The sequence below is a fragment of the Physella acuta genome, unplaced genomic scaffold, assembly GCF_028476545.2.
Source record: "Physella acuta isolate Inbredline_101_S28 unplaced genomic scaffold, ASM2847654v3 ptg000179l, whole genome shotgun sequence".
NCBI lineage: Eukaryota > Metazoa > Mollusca > Gastropoda > Physidae > Physella > Physella acuta.
In genome coordinates, this window is record NW_026731698.1 from 386,970 (window position 1) to 405,676 (window position 18,707).

An 18,707-nucleotide genomic window follows, 5' to 3' on the forward strand; every position below is an offset into this window, starting at 1 on the left:
CATCGATCTTGTCATCATTTTCCAATCATCGACACGCAGTTGTCGACGTATGACGAAGTTACATACAATAAATTATTGATCTACATCAGCTACAACAAACGCCATATTTTTTTTACCTTCTCCAGACTCGTGCACCTGTCCTTTTTGTCACGTGACATCCCCCAGCATGGGGCAGCCCGTGAGGTGGGGCCTCACGTCTGGCCCCATCTCGTCCAAGGTCACGACCCCGTCGGCTAGACCGGAAACAGTTCCAGCCGCGCGGCTGATGAAGTTTCAGCGGTCTCAGACTTCTGCCGGACAGCGGATGCCGAGTACCTTTCGGTGAGTGACGTCATTTTTAGCTTCATTAAATGTAATTATTAATTAGATGTTTCTAAGATATTAAATGTGCACAAATAATTCGCAGGTCTTATCTTAGTTGCGCTTTTACCATTACCATCATAAAACGGTCTCTAATCCTAACCATAGACATACGCCTATATTAAACCCATGCCTAAACTTTACCTATCCTGAGCTTATCCATAACTTTGAATGTAATCATAATCCTAACCCTGAACTTGAGCCTAACTCTAATTTTGACCCTACCCTCTTTTAATTGTAGAGCTTATATAATCAACACAATTGTGATACTTATCAGTATTCTAATTCCGTTAAAAAGATTACTCGACGCTCCCGAATTACAATGTTTCGCGCATTGCGTTTTCATAAATTAAATTGGCGTGGCTAAGCTAAATGACATTAAGTTTAGAAACATGAATGTAATCAAGTTTACAATTAATTAGCTCGTATATACATAATATCGCTAACCTAACACTTGCCCTAATAGTTATCAGTATATGCTGGTACCGCTAGCCTAAGCCTAACACTAATCTTCACCTTAACAATCAGCAGTTATAATTTTTTTTTTAAAACTCGATAGAAGATTGTTTTCTAATACCGTTTAGGTAATTTGATCCAAACTTACTTCACTAAATAAATCACAAGTTTAAATATAATGCAGAGGCGTAGCGATGAGGGGGGGGGGGGCAGGGGGGACATATGTCTCCGGGCGCCGACCTTAGGGGGCGCCAAAATGGGTTGGAAAAGGTAATCGAAAGTTTGAGAGGGGGGGGGGTGCAAATCGAAAGTTTGTCCACGGGCGCCGGGAAGGGTGGCTACGCCTCTGATATAATGTTTTGACACTAAGTCTGAAAACATTCATGCTAAATGATGTAGTCGGATGTTATGTGTGTCGTTTAGAAGCATTTTTCTTAAATATAAATCACGGTTTGAAAGGTGAGACAAAAATATAATAACCAATCAACAATCATCTCTCATAAATGCCTGCAAGGCCCTGATTGGTCAGTTTTAATTGATAGACCACCCAAATAGCGCTAACTTGGTGAAAATTAACGTGACAGATTTTAGACGCGTCAGACATCGTGCTAGTTATGTAGCTCGTACTCACTGGACTTAGAAAATATCCACAGCATTCACATAAAGTTGCTGTTGCCTGGCATACTACTAAACATGTTTTTTTTTTAACTGTTAGCAACTTGTAGCAACCAGTCCATCCATTTCATAACACTGCATTGGTAGTCGATTGTTTATCTTCGTTTTATTTGGCAATATATTTATTTGTTTCAATGGTATGTCTTTGTGTTGAAGAATTTATGTTCACAGTGTTCACGTTATTTAACCATGTCATATAAAGCACACGATTTGATTGAAGGGGGTGGGATGGGGGTGGAGGGGGGGGGGTCTCGTCATTGGTAATGAAGGCTGCCACTCAAATGATATTTATCGTGCTGTTATAGAATATCAGGTCTCGTACTTTACCGCTGTATTCACATTTTAATGTCAAATCGAAACGTCGGTCTTTTTCCGTTGTTTCTTATAAACCAATTTGTTTTTTTAATAGCCAATCCAATTCAGGTTTGTTGGTACTAATATAAACGGCGTCATTCTATAAAATCTAAATTTTCATCAAAGTTAACACATAATATTTTTAACAAAAAAAAATAACATTTAACTTTTGCATCAATGTAAACATGTAATATTTTTTAACAATAATAATTGTAAGTGTCACTCGAGAAATAATTACTTCTCCAAAATTTTGTTTCCTACGCTAGATCCAAAATTTAACATTTTACATGTCTTCTATTACATGAACTAGAGCAATTAGTACATTTTGTATGGCTTTTTTTTCCTGCTCTTGAGCGAAAAGTGCCCAAAGCCTACATTTTGTATGGCTTTTTTTTTTCCTGCACTTGAGCGAAAAGTGCCCAAAAGCCTACATTTTACATGTCTTCTATTACCTGAAATAGAACCCAAAGGCTAAATTTTGTAAAATGTATAACCATAGTGCTAATATTTGTTGTGGTGCGTTCTGTTTGGAACCAATGTAGGAGACACGGTTTGTTATTTTAGTAGGTGATCACAGCGTGGGCGAGAATTATCAATACAGTTATTTTTTTTTCAACTTGTACAAACAATCTCAAACTATTTTGTTACACACTATACACAACTGATGCATCAACAACACTTTGTAACAACAATTTCAAACTATTACGTTACACACTGCACACAACTGATCCACCAACAATGCTCTATTTAAAAAAAATTAAGCAAAAAAAGAAAGGGATTAATCGGTAATCGGTAGGAAGTTTTGGATTAAGGGGGTTGAATGGAACCCAACCAAGCGCGGTAAACTAAACAAAGTCTACTTCTGTTTCCCATCTAGAGTGGAGTGTGTGTCTCGTGTAACACGGGAATCACGTGATTGGGTTACAGAAACATGAAAATTGAAGTGGCGTTTTTCGGCTATAGCTGTTTAATTATAATCTCGCATTTTCAACGTGTAGTTCGACTTAACAACTATGGAGAGCCACTCGCGCGAGCCTTATAATAAAGAAATTAAAAGCCCCTATAATTAAGAAATAAGAGATCTTGTAATTAAGAAAATTTACCGAGAAAGGTCGTGAGAATAAGATTAAATCAAACGCGAGCATGCTGGTCTAAAGTATTGATTTGTTTAATGTATGTATTTATTGGAAATAATCATTGCACTATTTTTTATTTACTAAGATTTTAATTGTCCTCTTATTTTCTGTAATTAACAATTAATTTTAGGTGGTGGGATGTGTGTAATTTAGAATAGAAAACTTGAAAACTCATTCCTAATTATGTTAATGAGTCATTGAGAAAATATTGTTTTCTTTTTAAATTTCTTTTTGAAGTATTAGTCAACTAAACTAGTAACAAACGAACTTCTAATCCAGCATAAAATGTAAACAACACTCAACGCTGTGATTAAAACAAATACGATTTTAAACAAATTACATTTTCGTTCATTCAAGTCAAACAAAGTCCTTTTTATCAAGATCACAAGTCAAAGTCATCTAGTCAAGACTGTTAAATCAAAGTCAACTTGCCACTCATTTGTCTTCTGATTCTTACGCCGCCTACTTCACTCCCAAATGTTTTTTTATGTCTTCCAATTCTCTACTGGCACGCTGCCTTCGTTACACCCTCTACATAATCATTGACTTCAATTCTCACCTTAAGTATCGTTCCCTGCATACGTCCATATAAAACTCAAGTCTGTATTTACAAAAGATATCCAGTAGCCTCCCCTTTTTCACGTCAGGAGATCGAGTAACATCCCCTTGTACGCCAACCAGTCTAACCAAACGGGCAATAAAACGCTACGAGTGTAGTAGCCGACACCCTGGCTATAGAAGAAATAAAAAGTCAAAAGAAACCATTAGATCATTGACTTTGTGGGTAAAATGATACCCCCCACTTAATGTGAGGGTGCGGTGGGGGTGGAGAGGAGGGCTATCCTCACACTCACGTGTTGACGTCACTTACTTTTGATACAAGTGATCTGGCACAAGATCTTCTCCACTGTTCCTGGTCAGTGTCATCTTAACCGGTCCTGTACGTGTCAACCGGTCCTGTAAGTTTGTTATCAACCGGTCCTGTACGTGTCAACCGGTCCTGTAAGTTTGTTATAACCGGTCCTGTAGGTTTGTTATCAACCGGTCCTGTAGAATTGTTATCAACCGGTCCTGTAAGTTTGTTATCAACCGGTCCTGTAGGTGTCAACCGGTCCTGTAGGTTTGTTATCAACCGGTCCTGTAGGTGTCAACCGGTCCTGTAAGTTTGTTATCAACCGGTCATGTACGTGTCAACCGGTCCTGTAAGTTTGTTATCAACCGGTCCTGTAGGTTTGTTATCAACCGGTCCTGTAGGTTTGTTATCAACCGGTCCTGTAAGTTTGTTTTCAACCGGTCCTGTAGGTGTCAACCGATCCTGTAAGTTTGTTATCAACCGGTCCTGTAGGTGTCAACCGGTCCTGTAGGTTTGTTATCAACCGGTCCTATAGGTTTGTTATCAACCGGTCCAGTAGGTTGTAATCAACCGGTCCTGTAGGCCGTGTATCAGCCGGTCCAAATGGTCGGGCGTGGACCGGTCGTCTCGCGCCCTCCCTTATGTTTACCAACGTGTATGCATGTCTCACCATATTGGCCTCAAATCGAACGATTCGCTAAGTTCAATATTTAACCAACACCGGTTTTTAAATTCCACCAGTCGTCTATTTAAGTCTGATGTAAGAAGTCGACCACTTTTTAACGACATTCGGTATCTCTTCCTCGCTTCGTCGGGTTGCACTTTACACGCTGAATTTATTATTCCAGAATTGGAAGGGTCATAAAACAGTACATGAAAACAAATCTGTGATTCTTGGTGTGATAAGTAGGTGGACTGTGACAAAGTGTACTAAAGGTGATGTACGATGTTTGACGTCACTCTATATACGAGAGGCCAGAATGTTCGAATGACGAAGTGCGAACAATGCTGGTCGGTTCAACTTTCGCGGCGGTAAGATTGTTCATGAGATAGCTCGTATGTGGCTTGTATGTACTGCTATATGTTGCTGATATTTTTTTATTTTATTTATGTAACAAACTAAACAAACGTTTAAATACCTTGTTATGTTTAATATTTATTCGCATTGGATCATTAAAACAGGTTTGTAGTTAATTAAAGAATTTAACATAAATTTGAATACTTCGTTATGTTTAGTATTTTTCGTACTGGGTCATTAAAGCTGGATTTTAGTTAAGCTAATTTTTACTTTAATCTTTGTAATTTCGCCAACTACTAAAGCAAAAATAAATGTGTTATTTATAGCATGAATAATTTCCCATTTTGATTTTTAAAATAAACATCGACCAAATTATAAAATGAAATTAATCTTATTTATAAGATGAATAACTGCTTTTAATGTCTTAAGTGCATAGCTGTTTTCCTAACTGTTTAATCAAATGAACATAATTATATTGACCTTAAAACGATTAAACTTTATAGCACTGCTGCCACTATACTGGCTATATTCCTGCGTTTTTTTTTTCCGTGCCCGACATTTTCCGACAGATATTGGAAAGTCCCCTGCAGTTAACATGTCTACCATTTCAACTGTGCAGAGCACTTCCGGTTCTCGTTCTGGTCTGCTGAATCCTTGTCTTCCAGAACAAGCCCTGGTTTTCTTTTATTTTTGTTTGTTACATGGCTGGCATCTTGTTTTCTTAATGCCGTTGTATCAAGTTTCTGTTTTCGATGCAGGGACTCCGTCCAACCTAAGACTACGCTCTATTGATGATAATTATTTTTTAATCCGGCCTAATCTAGTTCCAATTACCGAAAATTGTCGATATCGAGCTGTTGGTGACATGAATCGACTGTGTTTTGGTGTTGCGGGAGGGGGAGGGTAGTGCGTACATTGACAAATTCAAGCTGCCCTTGATGAGTGGGTCCTCAGTTCGGGTCTGTTGGGTCCCGGGTCTACTCAGCCTTATTAAGTTCCTGACCTAAAACGAAGAGGAAGCAAGTCGTTTATTCATTGATAGTCTGACCACAAAGTAACTTATGACCGGTCACTGACCTCTGCCCCTAGGCTGTCAGGTCACTGACTTCTGTCCCTAGACTGACCGGTCAATTGCCGTCTGCCCTAAGACTGACCGGTCACTGACCTCTGTCCCTAAACTGACAGGTCAGTCACTGACCTCTGCCCCTAGACTTACCGGTCACCGACCTCTGTCCCTAGACTGACAGGTCAGTCATTGACCTCTGTCCCTAGACTTACCAGTCACTGACCTCTGCCCCTAGACTGACCGGTTACTGACCTCTGTCCTTAGACTGACCAATTTCTGACCATCCACCGACTAACCAACCAATCAGCACGCTCCCACGTGATCCAATTAAGCAACTTAATTACCCCTGTGATCAGGAACATTACCCAGCCGCTAACACAACACGAACAATTCCTTTCATTTCCCACCTCCCTCGCCAACCGCCAACATCAAAAGATCATTTTTTTTTATTTCCCCAAACAAGCAGACGGCCACACCGTCGTCTGGTGGGCAGGCGGGAAAAAGTCGGCTGCCCGTATACAAGGTATCGATTACCAAACTGTCTCGCGGATCGGTACCAGTCTTGCGACAGTCTCGGCAGTTTAAAAATTTCTCTGTGAATACTTTCTCACGGATAAACAGTGTGATGATTAGCACTAACTCTCTCGTTTATCGTTTATAGTCTGTTCACTCCATAAAATGTAAATATCAGCTTGTATCCATGGGAACATTTTTTTTTATTTAGGCTGTTCTCGTGTTTTTCAATGAGAACAGATTTGTATGTGTGAGTTAAGTACTGGTGGTGAAATGTTTTGTTTAATATTCGAACTTGAGCTGGGTGATTCATAAGAGGCCAAAGATGTAAAGGGATTAAAATGTGTGTGAGTATATTCTAAAGCAGCTCGATAATGTGTTGTGTGTGTAAATCATTGCTTATATATATATATATATATATATATATATATATATATATTCACCTTTCGTACACATCTGGTAAAACAGTGTTATAAAAAAACGTGAGAGCAGAGTTTCTTCCAGGCACCTCTTCGGGGGAAGCCCCTCTCCCCCCCCCCCCTCCCGAAGAAATTCTACCGTCCCCCCCCCCCCCCCCCCCCCCGAACAAAGTGGATTTTATAGAGAAAATATTATATAGAATATATAAATGCCTTCTTCCCCCCCCCCCCCCCCCCCCGGAGAAAAATGTCTGGAAGAAACACTGGTTGAGAGGTCGACATAGCGTATGATTGCCAACTCCAAAAGACCCGAGTTCGGATCCCCAGGATGATGAGACTCGTTACCTGGAAACAGCAACACCCCTCTAGGAGAGAAAACTCCTAAATCAAACAACTGCTGCCTTGTAGGTAGATCTTGAGAACATGGATTAAGCAGGCTGGAATCGGAGTCAATGGGTCATGTAAAACTAACATGTCGACACGTATACTTGTGTTGGAGGAAATCTCCTCCAATATTACAGTTAAGAGGAAAGAAGAAGAAATGCTCATGTTGTATGTAAGCGTGTTCACGTGAATGCCTTGTGTTTAATTTATGTACAGACCCCCAGGGTATTAGCACAACAACAACACCGAAATCTCGTGTTCGATCGATGGATGGATATTGATCTCTGGTTTAAATCTATCGCTGTTCATCGCAGCTCCGATAATCGAAATTATCCCATCGATACAAATGGTACGTATCGAAACGTGATCAGTGATTTTCTTTTATCGGGCGCTCATTTGAATTTGCTTGTAGTCAGGGGGCGAATTCAGGGGCCGTAATTAGTGCCACAACCTTGACAGGGGAAGTAAGCGTGACAGGGGCAGCAATCGTGACAAGGGCGGTAAGCAGTGGTAGGAGCAGTACATCATATCGTAGGCAGTGGGCCGTTTTCGAAGTTGTTTGATCAACACCGTCCAACCAACCCACTGGACCAAAGGCGTAGCTAAGGGAGGATGGGTGGGGCGCCCGACCCGGGTTGAAATAGAAAATAAACAGTTTGTTTTCAGCTGCGTTATTGAATCACACACAGTCGAAGTGAAGAAAATGTAATGCCACTTAGCTTTACGAACTTATTGTTTTCTACATGAACTTTGGAATACCAAAATAAAAACTGTTAAGGGACAGTGACTGGTAAAAAGCGCCCCCCCCCCCGTTTTAAAAATGGGGGTAGGGTGCATTTTCGCTAACGTTAGTAAATATATAAATAGGCGAGGGCGTAAGATTGATAGTTTGCCCCGGGCGCCTGAATGGGTGGCTACGCCTCTGCTCTTAACGTTAAAATAGAATAGTGAACCAAGAAAGCGACTGGGCTGACCGCCGTAGACTCGACTCTATAGCGTATTGTTTGGCTTGACGTAACTTCAATGAAGACGGCCCGATCAACTTTAAACACCCACGACATCAAAGCAGCCACGAGCTTCATTAACTGGTGCTGTTGACTCGTTAGGTAACCTCACGTCTCAATACACCCGGTAAATTAGGTTATTGGGTTCGGCTGTTTTTGGGTTCGGCTGTTTTGGCTTCGACTGTTTTGGGTTCGGCTGTTTGACTTGAGCGACACGGTGCGAGTTTACTTTTTCTTGTCGTATCCGAATCGAAGTTGTATGGACACAGGTAAAGGATCCATTTATCCGATCTTTAGGAGCTGAAGAATGTGGTATTCAAAAGTCAAACCGGCATGTGTATCTGAAACGAATAGTTACTGGACAAGAACGCTTGTTCACTTTTTTAATAATTTTGGTTGTTTTATTTGTTTGGTTTTTTTAAACGTTATAACTAAAACAAAGCTTTTCTCTACCGGCTTCAATTTGATTTTTACTTTAATTTAAAAACGTAATTAATACTAATAGTTTCGCTGTCTGTGTATCTATCTATCTGACAAGAACGCTCTAGAGAAAACACAAGCAAATTAAAAACATGCATAGTAATTCGAAAAACGAAGTATGACGTCGTCACATTTAGCATAGAGTAGAAAATAATCTCAAGCTGGAGAGTGCACACAGAAATATGACGTCATTGATTCTCAAGTAAACATTGAATAAAAAGGCAATTTTGTCTAATCTAAATGGTTTGCTGTGAAGAGTTTCTTGCATACAATTCTTCGGGTAGGGGCGAAGCAACATCCCCGCTTAAGAACGTCTGAGCCCCCCCCTCCCCAACTCAAAAGAAATTTCTTCATCGATACTCTATAATAAAATTACCGCCTAATTAATGTGTCTAATCTAAAAAGTGGTTTTCTTGCAATTTCTTTAATGCAATTCTTCGGGTAGTGGCTAAGCGCGACTCCAGTGTTTCTTTCAGACTTTTTACTCCCCGTAGAGGGGTGGGGGTACTTGAAATTTTCGGGGGCGGGGGTAGAATTTTCGGGGAGGGGGCGGACACTGGAAAAAGTATATAATTATATTTCGTTGAATGGGACGGTAGACATGTTTTTTTTTGGGTGGGGGGTGGGTGGGGGGATGGTGTGTGTGTGTGGGGGGGGGGGGTGGTTTTAGTTTATAGAAAAGAGACAGCACTATCAGCCTAGCACCCGTTGTATCCTTCCTCAACGGGCCATTTTTCTCGTGCATAAAATATTTTTATTACATCTGGGATGTTGTGTTTAGGATCATTGTTAGGTTTATCACATTCTAACATATTGTACCATGTTCCTGTGCCTAGTTTTCTGCTATGTTATGTTTGAGTTAGCGTTTGCGTAGTTTATTACTTACGGTAGGCTTTTGAGTTGTAGTCAGTGTTTCTTCCAGACTTTTTTCTCGCGTAGGGGGGGGGGGCGGAGTGGTCAATGATAAATTTTTTTTAGATGGTTTAGGTTATAGTTATAGGCTTCATGAATGATTGAGGTTAGTGATTTTTTTTTGGGGGGGGGGGGGTAGCGTTGGGGTTGCCGTTTTATTTTTTTCAGCTTGTGTTAGATTTTGATACAGTGATATTCCTCGAATATCACTGTTTTCAACACAACATATTGTGACTCACTGATTTATTTCACTGCGGCTTCAGGCAAGGCTTGGCTTGTGTGTCAGCGTGAAATGTAACCAGAACGATGATAAAAGTGTGAATATCGTATCAGTTCAACGCGCTTTTAGCATTTGTATACAATTTTGTCAAGCAAGAACTTAGTAACTAGTATGATTAAATAAATCTCACTTACTCTCTGGTAACACAACATGAATTATCAAAGGTAGAACATTCGTCCATTAACAAGACTAAACACATAGTACACATATCTAATCTACACTCGTCAACTAAAGATTTGTATGTCCCAAAAACTCAACCATATATATATATATATATATATATATATATATATATATATATATATATATATATATATATATATATATATATATATATATATATATATATATATGTGTGTGTGTGTGTGTGTGTGTGTGTGTGTGTGTGTTTTAAATTGTGTTAATGTATGTGTATGTGTGAGTGTGTTAACATACGCGTGTGGACAAGTGTGTGTTGTATGCGTCTTGTGTGTATGTGCGTGTGAACATGTGCAGTTGTGTTCTTATGTACACTATTCTTTGCTGCCAGAAATATGCAACAACATTGACCAACATTGACCAAGATTGACCAACATTGACCAAGATTGACCAACATTGACCAACATTGACCAAGATTGACCAACATTGACCAACTAGACTATATCTGTGACATTAACATTAACAAGACCAAACAGTTTTAACTTGATCTGTGAATAGAATCTTGTGTTGCTACATCATTTCCCGGTGGTGTTTATACACTGTTTGTAGCTAGACAGGGAAACAACTCTAGTTTGTACAAATATACAGGCTCTGTTATCGTTTAATTAGGAAACACTTGCTCAATTTGTTTTTCGTCAGCACGACAGCATGATGGAGATTATGAACACAGTTTTCTAATTTTCGTTCATACCATTATAAACAGGCTTTTTAAAATTAGAAAACTTCGGGGGGAAAAAACGCTAAAATCGGATTCTGTTAGAAGCTAGAAAAATGTTAATTAAAATTGCAAATCAGAAATTTCAAATCGATACTTCAGAGGTTTTGCCTATTTTCTTCTTTACATGCTTAAATACAAATGTCAGATACAAGTATCGCTTTTTTTAGTCAATATATCGATTCTGAAAATGAAGTTGATCGTAAATCAAAGAGAAGGAGTCGATACCGAAATGTCTTGGCTTGTGAATCGAACTCAATAATATCTTTCCTCTATCGACACGTTGGATAAAGGTTTAGGAAATGGCTCTGTGGATTGTTTGGGAAAACTTCTGTGGGACTTCCCGGTGGTTCTTTTTTAGCCGAATAAACAGTGAGAGTTATCGGTCCTGTTTTCTATTTACCGTGTGACGTGGGTGCTGTGTGGTTTTCTTTAATTTGATACAGTCGTCTTGGCCCCAGTGTAACAACCATGTAATGAGGGGGGACAAAAAACACTGACCCCCAAGGTCCTATGTGCCCCCGTGCTCCCACGCCCCCCCCCCCCCCACCCCCTGGACCCACGGGCATTGAGCTTTTTAAATAAATCGGGTTTCCGGAGGTGGCTAAAAAAAAATTCTCAACATTTTCAGGGGAACAAAATACTCGGAATTTTTACCTTACGGGACTAGTAAATAATAAGTGACGGTCTAAATTATCCCACATCCTACTATGAAAAAAAGTCTCTGTTGAGTTTGAGAATCTACTACTCTGTAAGATATATGCCCTGTTGAAGAATGGTTCAGCCGTTGCTAACCTCAAACAATTAAATAAAATGAATATTTGGCGGTCAAGTTGATGCGAGAGAGACCTAAATGTGTGATTTCCGGTCAGACGTTCGCTCTCTGTTTTGTTTTGTTTTTTGTCTATTTTATTTTTTATTTGCTGTGACATGTGGGTGTCGCCTACAGAAAACTTCCCACAACGACCACAAACTGAGGTAGACAAGTCTTCACGCCCGACTTGTTAACGTCGCATGAAACTGTCATGGCATTCCAACCACGAACATGATACCATCCCATAGATGACGTCACATAATAGCTGCTGATTTCACCCTCCAACTCTCCCCGTCCTCACCACCCCCCTCCCCCCATGTCACATCACAATACATAAAAACCTATTGTTTTCATGTAAGGATTTCTTTACTATTTCGTTGTTTTTTTTTAAATATATTTTAATTATAATTTAAACATAGTGGCTTTAAATTTCAATTATTTTAAGTGCATGAAATAAAACCTTTTTTTTTTCTTTCTAATATTTTAATTGTATTTTAAACATAGTGGCTTTAAATTTCAATTATTTTAAGTGCATGAAATAAAACCTTTTTTTTTCTCGATCAATTGAAATCAGAGTCCGCTGGTCTAATAAAAAAAATCCCATCAGTTGTTACATTACACGCTCGGTCCCAGCCTACAAATGGTGGCATCGATAACCATTCAATACGCGATCAGTAATCACAAGTCTGTTCAATGATCGATCACTGTAGCAACTGAAGCAGAGTCCTTTTGTTCTCAGTTTTTTTTACAGAAACGGCACCACGCCACGTTAAGTTAAATGGAAAATAAAATGTCCTGTGTTTGCTTACAGTGTTTATTTCTTAGGTTTTAGTAAACTTCTATGTATGTATGTATAGGAATTGCTGTTTTAAGTATAGTCGGTTACCCCAATATTCTTCAAACAAACGATCAGCGTATAGAACAAGAGATTCTAATTAAAATCTCGAATGATGCTTTAATGAAATAACCATTTCCTAAGAGAGGGCAAACATTCACATACACGCACTCACACGCGCGCACTCATACTCGCATTAACATACCCACACCCATACACACACAAACGTAGACACACATATGCATACACTCACATACACTGACATGGTCGAATTCTAACTCGTACAAAGACTTAAACATTGATAGAAAACCATACAAATTCACTCACACATTCATAATAACACAAACACACACACACATCCCATAGAGATACAGACACACAAGGAAACTCATCCTCCCCATAAATGACTGCATACATACATCAAAACATAAACTATCAAAACACATACACACAGAAACTAGGTGCTTACACACTCCATTATAGAAAGTTGACCATTAATATTGACAACATTACGGTCAACGTTAATCACAAAGGATCATGTATTTCAGCGTCATTTTTTAAGGTCGGCAGCTGGTTTATATAATATTAACAGATCTTTTTTTAATAACTCCAGTGTAACGCTATTAAAATGACTAAACATTGTATTTAATACTTAACATGTAGTCACCGAACTGACTTATTATTTATGTCATTACCATCTTCCAATTGAAATAATTCATACCATTCTACATGCCATGCCATTACCATCTTCACATTGTAATTTTTCAGACCGCTACTGTGCCGACGCTCAAAGACCTTCACTGAGTCCCCTCGCTTCATCGCCTCACAGTCTAGACAACCATCAACATCCGGTGGTCTCTGTGTGATGCCTCGCAGTCACGTGAGCGTGGCCCGCTTCTACGATTGGTCAGATGACGAGAGCTACTCCGTATCGAAGCTGTACCGGGAGATCGCCAACATCCCCCAGCTGTCCTCCGACCGGCTGGCCGGGCTACAGTGCCACATTGTGCCTAGCTATGCCCTGTCCCCCCTCAGCCCACTCCGCAACCCCTCCGTCAGCCCGGGGCGGATGTTCCTTCGTGACAAAAAGGCTCTGACTCGCGGAGAAAGGGAGATCATTGAGGGTATTTACAAAAATAGAAGCGATTTCGACTCTAAAGTAACAGGGTGTGCCACAGACCTGCAAGTGAAGAGCCACCAGGATGCATGGAGCAGGAAGTCCCCCGACCATCACTGTTTTAGCCGGGTGCTGTTGAAAGGGGAGAAGATCAGCGGGAAAACTTCAAAGCAGGATTCGTCCGAAAGCCCACACCTTTCTACCAGTGACCAGTCGAACGCCTCCACGCCAGACTCGCTCAGAATTCAACAAAACCACAGCAAAACAAAGCCAGGCCCGGGCACTGTACGGAACATTAACTGCGGGGTGTGTCAGTCGGAGATTCGTCCAGTTGCCGACAGCAGAACGAAACTTCTCAATAACAACTTCTGGGAGTCCAGCCCGGCCGCGCCCCCTTGTACGCCTGAAAGCGCCACCTCTCGAGGCCAACCCAAACAATTTCCTGTGTTTGATAAACTTCTCAGTGCCAGACAAAGCATGAACACTAACCCTAACCTTCTAGCGGTTAAATCCCCCAGGGGGTACAAGAACGGACACACGAACGGATATTTAAACGGACACTATTCAGATTCAACCAAGCTCCCAAATCTCCGCGAACACGGTTCAAATCAGAGTTTAATCAGACAAAGCTACTCACCGGTTCCTGCGATAGCTACACACGACGAGAGCTTGTCTCAGATACAGGGACGTGAGCAAGACACTGGCCAGATTTTGTCCGCTGGTGAGGCCACTCACTCATCCGACCTCTATGGGACGGCCAACTGGGTTCTGCAAAATGACCGCTACGATAAAGGCGTCTACAGGCCGGACGGCGTCAGGAGAAAGGTTCACGTCCAGGTGTATGTGCCCACAGCCGGTGAGGATCACGTGGATGATGACGTCACGTGTGTGCTGACGAAGGAGAGGCCGTTGAGTCACAGCAAATTTAAACATAGGTCGTCAAATGAGTCTGTCAGTGACAGAGCATCCACAGTGACAGGGTACCCACAGTGACAGGGTACCCACAGTGACAGGGTACCCACAGTGACAGGGTATCCACAGTGACAGGGTACCCGCTGTCACAGTGACAGGGTACCCACAGCGACAGGGTACCCACAGTGACAGGGTATCCACAGTGACAGGGTATCCACAGTGACAGGGCATCCACAGTGACAGTGTGTCCACAGTGACAGGGTATCCAGAGCGACAGGGTATCCGTTGTCACAGTGACAGGGTATCCACAGTGACAGGGCATCCACAGTGACAGGGTATCCAGAGTGACAGGGTATCCGTTGTCACAGTGACAGGGTACCCACAGTGACAGGGTACCCACAGTGACAGGGTATCCACAGTGACAGGGTATCCACAGTGACAGGGCATCCACAGTGACAGGGTATCCAGAGTGACAGGGTATCCGTTGTCACAGTGACAGGGTATCCACAGTGACAGGGTACCCACAGTGACAGGGTATCCACAGTGACAGGGTACCCACAGTGACAGGGTACCCACAGTGACAGGGTACCCGCTGTCACAGTGACAGGGTATCCACAGTGACAGGGTACCCACAGTGACAGGGTATCCACAGTGACAGTGTGTCCACAGTGACAGGGTACCCACAGTGACAGGGTATCCACAGTGACAGGGTATCCACAGTGACAGGGTATCAACAGTGACGGGGTATCCACAGTGACAGGGTACCCGCTGTCACAGTGACAGGGTATCCACAGTGACGGGGTATCCATTGTCACAGTGACACGATATCCGTTGTCACATGATATCCACAGGGACGGTGTATCCACAGCGACAGGGTATGTACAGTGACAGGGTATCCATTGTCACAGTGAAACGATATCCGCTGTGAGAGTGACAGAGAATCCGCTGTTACTGTAATTACTTTGTAATATGAAAAGATTGTCTAGTCAGGACTATACCTGGCTGCCTTTGGTTCCCCCCACCCCAGACTTAAAAAATGAACACATTAGAGCTGGGTTGACTCAGCGGCGTAGCAAAGATACAAACATGGGAACCCATTTCGAGACTTTCGGCGTTGCTGCTTATTGTTCTTTCACTAAACACGAACGTCCTTTACAGCCAGCGATTATTAATTCAAATATGATTCTTAAAACTTCAGTTCAGCAACTACTTTTCAAACATGAAACATTTGTTTACAAACTTTTAATGCTCCGCACATGGCCAAGTTATAAAATTATTTCTCAGTAAGTGAAATAAAAAGAAAGACTTTAAACAATAATTTAAATAAATGTTGTTTTGAACAGTTTATTGAGAAACAAATGACCATAAAAACATTGACATTCAGTATCAACAGACTGCTGATTTTTCATTTTTAAACTACACGTTTTACACATTGTTATTAATTGTTTAAAACATACATATGTGTTCCAATGATAAAATACATTACTTATAAATTAAATTGTTTATTATGTTCCATTTGTTGACTTTTACTTGATTATCATTTCTTCTAATGTGTTCAGTTAAAGTTTGTTTTTAGTTTTGAAAACGTTTATCATGAGGATAGGAGTTTCGTGAGTTGTTTTTTTTTTGTTTTTTTTTTTAAATATCCTAAAGATAAACTTAGTTAGACTAAGTCTCTTTTATAAATATCCCAAAAGATAAATTAAGTCTTTAAAAAAAAACAACACCCAAACGATAAATTTATTTGAGTCTCTTTGTTTAGTTGTGTTGCGTCATTGTAGGAAAAAAAGTCACAGGAAAAAAACAAAAAAAGTCACAGGAAAAAAACTCACAGGAAAAAAGTCACAAATATATATTTGCATGGAATTAGTTAATACTTTTATGAATTACATATATACAGAGAGTGCAAATTAATTTAAATGTAATGTAATGTGTGTAGGTTGTATACGCATGGTAATTTTTATAATTCATCTAAAAATATTTAGTATGAAGTATGTAGATTGTAATTATGTTAAACATAATATTAAGAGCATTTAATAGAATGTTTCAACGTCCTCGGTTTTCATCGTGTTTTTTTTTTAAATACTAACATTAAATTACCGTGAAATGGTAAGATTTTTGTGACTTTTTTCTGTGACGTTTTTCCGAAAAAAAATTTCCATTGTGACTTTTTTTCTGTGACTTTTTTTCCTAGCAAAAACTGACTTTTTACTTTCTCGTATATACGTAGTATAGAGAAAGTATTGTAATCGTGCAAAAAAAAAATCGAGATTTTTACAAATCTCGACGTTTTACACCTCACTGATACGGAAAAACATAATTTTGCAATCTTGTCCGTATGTCTGTGTGTGTGTCTGTGTGTCTGTGTGTGTGTCCGTGTGTAAACGATAACTTGAGTACCGTTACAGCTAGGTTGATGAAATTTCATATATAAGTATTATATCAAAATCGTAGATCCGTATCAACTTTTGAGCGATTTCCGATAACCGGAAGTGGTACTTTTTCTACTTTGAATTTTTCTAAAGCCTATAACTTGAGTACTATTTCAGATAGATAAATGAAATTTCACATGTAAGTAAAAGATCTAATTCTCTACCTTCTGTTAAATTTTGAGTAATTTCCGTTGACCGGAAGTAGTAATTTACGCTACTTCCGATTTTTCAAAAAACTAATGTAAATTTTAAAAGTACTAATAATATTGCGCACTATTATGCGCTTTTTTATTTCGCGTTCACTTGGTGTGCAATTAATTTGTCTACGAGATTTTATTCTATTTTTAAAACTTTAAGTATTTAAAATGGATTAAAAATCATGTCTATAGCCCGAGTTCCCATCCCCTGTTATTTTATATAAAAATATTCGAGAAAGTTTAGGGGAGATCACTCCCGGTTTATTTCAATTGTGACTTTTTTTCATGTGACTTTTTTTCCGTTCACCGTGTTGCATCTGTTGTGCGAGTTATGTTGTGTGTATTCTGTTTGTGTTTGTGCACTGCTTATGTGTGTTTTAAAATAATATGTTCTTTTTATTTAGTTAGAACAGGGGTCGGCAACCTGCGGCTCGCGAGCCGCATGCGGCTCTTTTGGTGTCAAGTTGCGTCTCTTCAGCTCCATGCTCAAATATTTATAACGAGCCGACCCGCAGCGTATCATACGCCGCTATTTAGTTGTTTTATTTTCTACTTTTCAGTAATTCATAATTTGTAAATTCGACAGTACCAATGCTGCCACTGAAAATATTTGCTTTAAAACACTACCCCCCCCTTTCCCCTAACCTCGACCCTACACCCCCCCCCCCTCCCCCCCCCCCCGTAAGTGCAGCCTCCTCTTAGTTATTTCTTAGTTACCTCCTGTAAGTTTAAAATCGAACTAAATTATCTGCCCCTATTAGAAACCCGGCTGTACTGCTCTACGATTTGTAAACATTTAGCTTTGTAAAAATTTAGAGTGAACACCGCTCACCAGACAATGTTGGGGTGGGGTGGGGGTGGTAGTGATAGTGATAGAGAGAAAGAGAGGGGACTGCAAGGAGGCGCTTGCAGCTTGTTTTCTAACGGCTCCCAGAAGAGAATAATATATATAGATAGATTATTTTATTTTATTTTTTAAAACTCATAAAAATATTCTTCTGCAACTCTCGGTGATGAACAATAATAATAAACATAAAGAATTAACACTCACTATTCTATTAGACTATTTAGTTACTCCCTATTTTACTGTACTTCCTATTAAATTGTCCATTCGGAATTGTAACATTCAACTTCATGGTGGATATCATAAAGAAACTAAAAGAGCTAAATGTAAGACTGAAAGGAAAACCCAGCCTTTGCTTTTTTTTTGTTAAAGACATGGAGAGCGGTAAATTACTTAATTACGAAAAATCTGAAGAAAAAAAATATCGTGATGAAACCAATGTATTACTATAAACAAAAAAAAAGATGTTTTCACTGAGAGATTTGAGCAATTCAAAACAAATACAAGTACTCTGACGATTATAGTAGACCCACAGAAACAAATGAGATTATTTCATACATTTAAGCTATTTTTTTAAAAATTATATATATATATATATATATATATATATATATATATATATATATATATATATATATATATATATATATAATGTTTGTGGCTCTTTAAAAAATGGGTAATTTTGTAAATTGTAAGTTTTGGCTCTTCCGACTCAAAAGGTTGCCGACCCCTG

At 39.7% G+C, this 18,707-nt stretch overlaps 1 protein-coding gene across 1 annotated transcript; it reads left to right on the plus strand.

The window, feature by feature from the left end:
• Positions 1-174: 174 nt before the first annotated feature.
• On the plus strand, positions 175-14,651 carry LOC131936527 (uncharacterized). Its single transcript, XM_059293556.1, has 2 exons — positions 175-321; positions 13,241-14,651. The coding sequence occupies exons 1-2, from the start codon at positions 266-268 to the stop codon at positions 14,580-14,582; spliced, it is 1,398 nt and encodes a 465-aa protein (XP_059149539.1). The 5' UTR covers positions 175-265; the 3' UTR covers positions 14,583-14,651.
• The last annotated feature ends 4,056 nt before the right edge of the window (positions 14,652-18,707 follow it).